General features: G+C 41.8%; 1 protein-coding gene across 1 annotated transcript; it reads right to left on the bottom strand.

Moving 5' to 3' along the window:
- Positions 1–3930: 3930 nt before the first annotated feature.
- Positions 3931–9997, bottom strand: C15H5orf15 (chromosome 15 C5orf15 homolog). Its single transcript, XM_021549478.3, has 3 exons — positions 9885–9997; positions 6542–7113; positions 3931–5497 (listed from the first exon to the last, which is right to left on the bottom strand). The coding sequence occupies exons 1-3, from the start codon at positions 9985–9987 to the stop codon at positions 5366–5368; spliced, it is 807 nt and encodes a 268-aa protein (XP_021405153.1). The 5' UTR covers positions 9988–9997; the 3' UTR covers positions 3931–5365.
- Positions 9998–10245: the final 248 nt, after the last annotated feature.

Below are 10245 nucleotides of genomic sequence, written 5' to 3'. Positions count from 1 at the left end.
AAAGGTGCAAAAATGATGCTGTTAGTTCTGCTGCTTTGTGGAGGCTGGGATATATGGCCTTGAAGATTACTGCTCTATCAGCCTTACATGAGGATTTAGCACTCCCATAAAGCTACTCAGCCTTGTAGGAACACAAAATGCAGCTTCAGTTTGGATTTGGGACAGGCCAGGGAAGCTGCACAGCACAGGGGGTGCTGTGGTGTTGCAGACCATGCACACACCAGCCCTGCCACAGGGCAGCACCAGCCCTCAGCTCCCCACAGAATCTGCCTGGGGATGTCCCCACAAGAAACAATGTGAGCCAGAAGAGACCCCAAATCCTCCATCTGTCTTGGCCTCTCAGCAACAAAAATGATACTGAGACTGTAGCAACCATGGCTCACCTGGCCTCTAGAGAATAAATGTTCTTTTTGGGCTTGGCTTTCTGAGATGACTTAGAAACAGCTCTAGAATCACAGCACCCCAGTATGGTTTGGGTTGACAGGGGCCTTAAAGACCACCTAGCTCCAAACTCCCCTGGCATGGGGCAACACAAGATTACAAGAAACCTCAATGATGGTAATGATGATATAACTGTAACAATAAATAAACAGTTTGCTGCTACTGAGCAGGGATCAACACCCCCATCATTTGCCTTGAGCCACTTCTGGTGCTGGTCTGGCTGCACAGTGAACTAGCTCAGCACCCTAAAATGACCGAAAATCAGCCCAGGAATAAGATTCAAAAAGAAAGTGGAATTTTTTCACTGGGTTAGGAACCCACTTACCTTCCAGAGCAGGCAGCATGGCAAGGCAGGGACAGCAAGAGCCTCCCCTGGGGCTGTCAGGCTCTCAGTGCCCAGGTCCTGGCCAGTGCTGCCCACAGGAGCTGCCAGCACACACCTGCAGCCTTTGCCCCCTGACAACAGCCCAGGTGAGGAGCTCTGCTGGGAGACCCTGCTGCTTCCCTTCCAGAGCAAGAACAGCTGCCAGGTAACAAGTCCCCCCTAACTCCCCAACCCCAGGAAGCTGCACTGCCTCCAATTTTAGGCAGAAAATCGAAGCCTGAGCAAGTACCTGCTGCCAGACAGGTTTCTCTTTGCTCAGCATGCCAGATTTCTGCCAACAATAAAAGCAAATGAAATCTTTCCCACTTTGGCTCATCACAGGTTTCCTAAACTGACCATAACTTGGAAAACCCCTGACCAATGTTTTTATTAATAGGAGTCTGTGTTAGAGACTCTCTTTTCCCTTTCTATTATTTTCCCTCTCTATTATTTTTATAGCCTTGAAATTCATTTAAGAGATATGACATTTTTCTTCTCCACCTTGCAAATTAATTTCCCGTAACTCAAAGCACCCTGCTCAGATAAACCCTTCGCTCTTCACCTTGTACACAACTGAGCAGCAGCCAAGGACAGTTGGGTTCAAGCTGAATAATATGCACTGGTGCTAAATGAAAATTAAACCATTAATATTTTAAAATACCTGATTTCCTGGATAGTAAAAGTGAAATGTATAATTTGTTTAAACTATCCTATTCATTATTTCTTTCCTCATTTCATAACACCCAGCCACTAACAAGAACCTACATAAATAGAGCTTGAACTTTCATCTGGGGAAGTTTAATCAGAAAGCTCTTCAGGAATATTTTATTCCTTTTATCAGAATATTGATGGAAGTCATAATTCACCTTAATGTGAGAAAGTTTCCTTTCTTCACTAAAGAAATTCATCAAGACATTTCTTGTTGGTGAGATGTGACATAAATTGCTTGCTTTTTCCTCTGTTTCATCTCAGCACTTTCTGAATTTTTGATTGCCTGCTCTTAATTTTCCACAGGCAAATTCAATTAAAGAAATTAAAACCCAGTAGTTCAACCCTGATTGCCCCATCAGCAAACGGCTCTTTTATTGCACAGTGGATGACATATGCCATGCTCTCCTGGTGCTGCTGGAGCCCTTGTAAAACCGGATCAGGAAAAACCTTTCCCTCTTTATTGGTGCTATTAGGCAACAGCTATTGACCGCCCAAGCCAATTCAGCAAGCACTTCCCCTGCTCAGGCAATAGTCCAAGGGCTATTGAGAATGAAAAAACATCCTTGGAAAGGGAAGTCAGTCACTGGGTGCGTGTCAAACCTTTCACGTGCACAAGGGCGAGGTCCCTTCTGCACGGGAGAATGACACAAGCGAGCCCGAGGAACAGCTGGGCACCGCCGCGGGCCAGGGCGGAGCTGAGACGTGGCGGTGGCAGCCCTGCACCCGGGACCAGCCTGCGGCAAGGCAGCTGCACCCACACTGCCACAGCAGGGCCTGGATGGCACCGCGTCCCGTCCAGGCACAAACCACCGCTGCTCCTGGGCACTGCAGCCTCTCAACGCTGGGCATCAGCAGTGCTCAGCTTTCAAGAACACTGATGCTATCGTGACAGTATCATTTGCTCGATGCATCCACAAAGTTTGCTGTGATCAAACCATCTCCTGGGGCAACTTTCTGCACTAACTGCCAACCTAACAGACTCACCACAAGTCCTTAAAATTAGTATCCAAAACCAGCATCTGTTTAGGGAACTCCCCAAACTAAACCCACTGTTTAAAGAACTTCAAGGATTTCAAATTCATATAAATTCCCTTTGAATTTAAATCGTTCTTATAAGCTGCCCTTATTATCATTAGTGAAGAACATAGAGGATGTGCACCACAGTAGAGCAAGCAAAGAACAACTGCTCATCTTAAGTGCTTGTAGTACTTGAGTGAAGCAAATCTGTACTCTGCTAGAGAAGACACACGTGCAAACCATCATTTCTTGACCTCAAACATCACTTACCCAACTCATAAGGTTTCAGTCCTGGTATGACTTCATGAACACAAGGCTCATAATGTGATTTTCTCCTCTAAGGTAACCTCAAGAAGAGCATTTTCAGAGAACAGCTACATGGGCAATTCAGCCAAGGACTGATTTAAGACTTGCAGTCCAGACCAGGGGTCGTTAGGCCTACATACCTAATGAACAGCCTATCCAGAAGGACAATTTGAAGGAAGGAGAGAAAGGAAATGCAAGATTACTCCTCAAACATATAGAAGACACTGTTAGTTGTTCAGAAAGCCGAGAGAACATATTTACATTGGTTTGATTCCACCAGTTGAACTGTGATTCAAGAGCTTTGGAAGACAGCCAACATGGATGAAGTTCATATCTATGAACTCCAGAAAGTAACAGAATATGCCTTATTTCTACTAATTTAGACTAATGTTAATTTTCTGTATTCTTTAACATAATTGTAGCTATTATAATGAGGGAAGTGGCTGAAAATGTAACATTTGTCTCTTTGGCCTAATTCACTGGGTGGGTTGAAGAGAAAATGAAACTTCTCATGCGGGTATCACTGTACTTCTGCACAGGCAGGTTGCTCACTCTGGGTTCTGTGTAAGGCCTGTGGCACCCAGCTGAAAGGAACACAAGCTTCTGCAGAAGGTGAACGTACTATTTTCTACTGTCAAAATCACTTCACTTTATAATCAGTAACTTTTTTTAAGGACAAAGTTACTGAATTTCCACTAGCCACCTCCTCAAATTCCAATACTTAAACATCCTAAAGAAGCTTTGAGAAGTAACCTTTCCCTTTAGATCTTGACCACAGCAGTGTTACACTTCCAAGTAGGTACATTCAGGTAAGAATTTCAAGTATCTTCCACAAGAATTATAGACTAAATAACTTAAGCTAAACAAATATTGTAAAAGAATGTATTAATTCCCATAGCTTGAAATACTTAATTTAAGCCTTGCTATCTACCCTACACACCATTTAACAGATGCATATAACAAACCTTCACACATCCAGTATGGGCAACAGAGAAGACGGTTTTGAAATGGTTTCCAATTCCAAGCCTAAGCAAGTTCTTTATCATAAGTTACTGTATAAAAGCAGTGAAACAGTTAAGGTAAGAAACACAGGCTTATTATTGTCATTTATTTTAAAAACCTTATTCAAAATATTAAGTGATACAAGTCCAAGTACAATAAAAATTACTGCAAGAAAAGAGTTTTGGGAATTTCGTTTGTGCTTTACTTCCTGTGGTTACAAAACGAATGCATTCAACAGTAGGATATAGAACTTTTAGCATTTCATTCCTAAAACAGTATCATGCCTTCAAACTCCTCATGCCAACAGGCGTGAAATTGATTTGTTTCCAAATGTTACATAACTACTTGAATACCAAGTCATTAATTATGGGGTTCTGATTCACCATTATTTACAAATGTATCAGTCTGAAAACTAAATCACAAACAGAATGTACATGAAACTAAAATTTTATATTTTACAACTCATGAAAACATAAATAGCGGAAGTACAAAAGACAAAATTAAAAAAAAAAAAAAACTACTGTAGCAGTAACTTGATTTACACTAATGCATAAATGTTCGTCAAAAATGAGAGTGCACTGTCCACAGACTAGCAGCCCCCACACCCTTACTTTCACCTGTCTGTTACCTGGGTCAGAAAAAGAACCAAATAAATTATTCTTACAGTTTCTCCCATTTATAATATAATGAATCACATAGCCATTTCCCAACTGTCTTAAAACTCAACAGAAAGCTTTGATGTATTGAAAGCCTGACAGCTATCTATATTTTAGTAAAATTATTCAACAAGGCTTGTTTTCCACTCATTAATTACAATGACAATGAAGTCATAAATAGCATCAGAGAATAAAAAAGACAGTCAAGAAGCTGCATACCTTCACAAACACCTTAAACATTTTAGGAAATATATGGTACAGAACTTCTGAAATAAAATTGATTATACATAATTATTTTTAAATTATTTACGGCATGAATACATACATAAATTATTAAATTGTTATTCTAGCTATTTTGCCAAAATAGGATCAAATTATGCAACAAGAAAACAGAATCAGAAAAAAACTAGAAGACTTGCAGCATCAGAATTTAAGCACAGAAAAAAGTAATTATATTTTAAGTTTGCAATATAGAATTTATGAGCCATGTAAGTGATTAGCAAAGAGATCATTAATTTGATTTAGTGATGCCAAAGTCATTAATTTATTAGACCTAAAATATTTTATGCTTATTTTTTGTAGTATGACTATTAAGACTGCTCCAGACAGAAGAGAATGATGCTTAATGAATGGAAAGAGCACTAATTTATTAAATTCTCTGTCTTTACAGTTGATATAAAACCCGACCAAAGTAGCAAACAGATGGATCATGCCCTTGATCTTCCACGAGATTTAATCTCCAAAACATCCAGGTCAAAGAGAGTACATCTCATTTCTGTACAAGCAGCTTATTTAGAATACCTGAATATCATTACATGACTGGGCAGGCAAAGAGTGATAAGTTCAGCAAACTCAAGTCACAGTGCTTTCAAAACACGTAGTCATTGGTTATTTTCAGGGAAGGCATTGCTTCATTAACATTTTGATCTAAACGATGATATTCCACTGTCCTGGAGCACAGGCCATCCCTCCATCTTCGACTCTGCACCAGTAAGAATATCTGAAAGAAAAACAGGACAACTTAAGAGATGCTGTGCAGAAACATTCTGGGTTTCACAGTGGTACTGACACCATGGTTTTACCCTCCATGCTGGCAGGTGCATTACTGGCCAAAGACAATGCATGTTTTAATCACTTATTTGAACTGCTCTCAGATAAATTTTCAAAATGCAAGGGTCTTCAACATCTTCCTCTATTAAGAGCTGGCAATGCTCATTACAAATAGGCCACTGCACAGTAAAGGAAGTTTTGGGGTTTTAGTTGCTTTGTTTTCAGAGTCCTGCAAATCCTTACCCAGATCAGTGCTCTCCCCCAAAGATAAACACTAAGTTTCTTCATATCTAAAAAGTAATCTGTGGTTTAATGCAAATTTGTGCATACCTCTCTTGTGCCTGGTTGGGCTGAAGTTAATTTTTAATGCTAGCAATATATTTTGGAATAACAACAATCAGGCTATTTTTGAAACACAGAAAAATTAGTTTGTACTGAAGAAACATTCACCTGACAATAGTAACTTAGTGGCTTCTCTGTGTAAAACTGCAAGCAGCATTAAACATTTTCTAAAAGTATCTAGTTACAACCTCAGAATGTCTATGATATAAAGACCATATTCAAGTGACTATTAGAAGGATTATCACAATCATAACAAGAACATTCCCACACCACTTGCAGTCAAACCTCCCTTAATTTCTTGTTTTCCTGTGCAGAAAAAAATTAGTTAATTGTTCACCCCCACTTGACTTGGCTCAGGTCTCCTTTATAGAATTAATGTTGTGCACTGCCAGTGTCCATTACTGTACTGACTGATTACTGATGTTACAAATTAACTCATTTTCTTATTGTAAAGATTTGATTCAAGTTCATTTTCATTGTGCAGACAAAAATTACACTAATGATCTGCATATGATTATCACCACAAGACTAAGTGGTCAAAGATTTAATTCTTCAAAAAGCTAAGTTCCTCTTCTTAAAAACATGTACAAGGGAATGCAACTTTATTTTAAACAGTCCATCTGTTTCTTTCAATCTTTCAGAGCACACCTACCTTCCTCTTATTGTGATAGGTGACATAAACAACAGCTACTAAGAAGGCAACTACAACCAGATGAAAAAAGAAATGGCTGTCTTCTTCTTCATCCAACCCTGAGACAGAAACAGCTTTTATCTTCTCATCAAGGGTCTTGATCTCCTCATTGTAATTACTGATGGTGTCAGAGTTGTCATCTTCTGGTATCTCTAGAAGGTCTGGATTGTATCTGGAATTCGGTGTCATTTCATAAGCATAGTCATCTCCATCTGACTCCATAGTTTCTTTTATGATGGGTGGGGAACTATTTAGTGTGTCTTTCAAATCTGTTAGAAGATCTTCTTCCTCAATTTTAGTAACTTCAGAAGCATCAATATCCACCTGTGACACTGGACTAGCAAGGACAACAGGTGACGAAGAGTCGCCGTTTGCTGTCGGTGGCTTTCCTGCAGTCACCAAATTGATTTTGGCCTCCTTTTTTACTGAGGTTAAACTCTGCAAGCTGTCTGTCAAATTTTGGGATCTACTCAGTGTTTCATTCTCACTTGTAGAAGAAATATTTCTTGTAGCCACATCTGCTTTCACAGAACCTGAGAAAAAGATGAGAAACAATCAGCACTATGGAGAAGGCACTGACTTCTCTGATAGAAAACTATTGCCACAAATTTCCTTCATAGACAAGAAATCATACAAAGAACACAGCATATGTCACACTACAAACTTTTTAGCATTCACATTCAGAAATACATACGCCTGCACTTTGGCAATTCCAAAGAAAAGTCTTGAGTGAGACAGGAACTAAAGTTTGTAAGCATATGCCTTCTAGATTAGTGTGGCAAAGAAAAACAGCACGTCTGTTTTCCAGACATAAGAACTTCAAAGATATGTCATCTTTCCCTCTGCAGATTCACGACATCTTGTAGAATCATACATGATTAGCATTGTCTCCCTCCCAAATTCTTCTTCCCACAGAATCAGCTGAGGTCTACAAAGGAGGATTTTCTCAGGAAAGCTTTTCCTGCAGTTAAGTTTTTCATCTTTCACCATTGCATGTTTTACCAAGAAAAAATGAGAAGACATTGCAAAGTCCCCTTCAGTCAGGACACAAGAGAGCAGCATCTCTTCCCAGGCCCTAATTTTTATTGGATTTGTAGATACTGAAACAGATTTCCTGCCTTATATTACCTTAAATAAAACTACTGAACCACCGGTTAAAAAGAAGCACTGCCATGCTCTGGGAGGAAAGCCTTTTGTTGGCAGCAGTTATTGTAACTAAATAAGTCAGAAAGAGCACGGTAACAATACACCCTCAGGCAAATTCAGCATGTCTCCAATGCTGGGAGGTCTTTGCAAAACTACATAAAAAACAAGGTGAGCATTAAATCCAGATACAGACCCCACTGCTCCTTTTCTTCATCCAAAGGCCAGTAAAAAAAAAAAAAATGCAGCGAGAGTTTAATAGCCAATTTTCTTAATCCTAAAAATTACCAAACTATTCATGTTTGCAACATATCAGTGCCAGATTCAAATCCAGAGGCACCTTAAAAAATGTAGAACAAAGTTTAGACTTTCAGCCTGTATTTTCATTTAAACCAGGAGACCATACTTGCCTTGTTTTTTGGCATGCCAAACTAATTTTTCATTTTACAAAAGCAACAATACTTTCATAAAACATTTTCAAGGCTCACGGGAAAGTTCAGACTCCAGAAACGAAGCACTCAACCAACTGCTCGTGTCAGGTTACTTGTAAATAAAATATTATAGAGGGGACACTGAATCATGTCATTCATGGAACTTGTATATTTGCTGAGGTTCAGTTACAACAGAGCTCTTGTTTATACGGCACACTTCTGCAGTATGAATTGCTCTTTAACCAACTGTAAAACACAGAAGACTCAACTCCTCTCATGTGAAGCAGGCACCACGATGCCTCTCTGCTGAAATTCAAAGTCAACCATCTCACATCTACTACACTTTTTGTTGCTGAAAAAGCTACTAGTCTGAATTATTATACCAACATTAACTTGTTCAGTTCTTATCCAGGACAAGTTTAGGGAATTCTGATCTCTCCCTCAGGTTTAAGCCAGCTAGTTGCATATGCAGAGATAAAATATGAGGAAAGTCAGTTGCAAGATAATTTCATAGTTACAGCTAGCTGGCATATTGTGAGTGAGGTCAACCTTACTGCTACCCTCACCAAACAGATAAAAACTATAAGAGAGTAAGAGCAAAACTTTTTGAAATACATACAAGCCTATTTTGCCTATAAATCCATATTGCATCTGGCCTTACACCTCAAGTTATTCTTGAATTCATTTTAACACTGAAGTTTTAGAAGGATATACGCTTAATGCAAGGGACTCCCAGTGCACCTTCGGACTGAAAAAGAGCTATTTCCTATTATTCCTAAAATATGCCTGGGTTTTTGTTTTAATAGCAGCTGGAAGTTTAGCAGCTAAACCACAACTGATTTATAATATTTACCCAAAAGTATTTGGCATTATAAACGGAGGTTGCACTGTTTACAATTACACAACACCGTCAGACGATTTTAGATCCTGAGATGCCTCAGCTTCAGAAACAGATACTAATGTTCAATCACGGTGACAGAATTAGCAACACAAACACCGTACATAACTTACTTCCAGGAAAACTGCTTTTAGAAAACAAGTTGTTTCATGACTCCTGAAGTTAAAAACTCTCCGTTTCCTACAGATTTGTGTCCCAAATTCTTACTGCCTACCCATTAAAGCAGGGGAGAGGCAACACAAATATAGCTGGTGTGGAGATACAGACTGACAAGCACGGAAGGAACTGATGGATCAAACAGTTCCCTTTTTTCCTTCCCTATTCTTTTCTCTTCACTGCCCAGCCAGTACTTCATCCAAAACAAAGAGAAACTCACTGCCCCTGAAACATGCATTTCTTATTAGCCTTTGGCTACAGCCGTCTGTAGTTTTAAAGGGGAGAAAGAAAAACTTAACTAGGAGTCAACTTGCACAAACTTAATTTCTAGGGGAGGGGAGGCTAAAACCAGGCACGCAGCCAGAGTGTTTAGAAAAAGAACCGCAGGTCTGATGAATGAAATAACCAGCAAGAAAAGCGCTGCACACCCGGCAGGCGGCCCCCCGCCCCCGGCCCTTCCCTGCGCACAGCCCAGCGCTCGCTGCCCCAGCCCAGCCCAACACAGCAGCGGCCGAGGCCGGGCCCGGGCCCGGGCCCGGTCACCTCACGGCACGACCCGCGCCGGCCGCGGCCGTACAGCGCTGCAGGCCCGACCGAAGAGAGCGGTGAGAGAGACCGGCGGGGCGACCGCACAACGCCCACAGGCGGTCGCCCCGGCCGGCCCCGCGGCGCTCACCGAGGGAATCCTCGCCGCGGGCGCTCAGGGCCCAGCCGCAGAGCAGCAGCAAGCACAGGGCGCGCCCCGCCGGGCCGCGCCGCCCGCCGCCGGCCGCCGCCATCTTGGCCCCCTCGCGGACGTGGCGATGGCACCGCCCTCGGGGGCGGCCGCGCATGCGCACGGGCGGGAAGGCGCGGGGCGCGCGCGGAGCTGAGGGCGGCGCGGCGGCGTCGCGGGAGCGGGGCGGTGTGGAGGGATGGAGCGGTGCCGGTGGAACCGGGGCCGCTGCTGGAATCACACGGTCAATCATGGAACCAGCCCGGCTGGGAGACCGTCCTGACCAACCCTCCACCGGCAGCGCCGCTGTAACCCCTAAACC

Source organism: Lonchura striata, chromosome 15 (assembly GCF_046129695.1).
Source record: "Lonchura striata isolate bLonStr1 chromosome 15, bLonStr1.mat, whole genome shotgun sequence".
NCBI classification, from domain to species: domain Eukaryota; kingdom Metazoa; phylum Chordata; class Aves; order Passeriformes; family Estrildidae; genus Lonchura; species Lonchura striata.
Note: the sequence above shows the minus strand (reverse complement) of the source record. Positions and strands in the feature narration are given on the sequence as shown.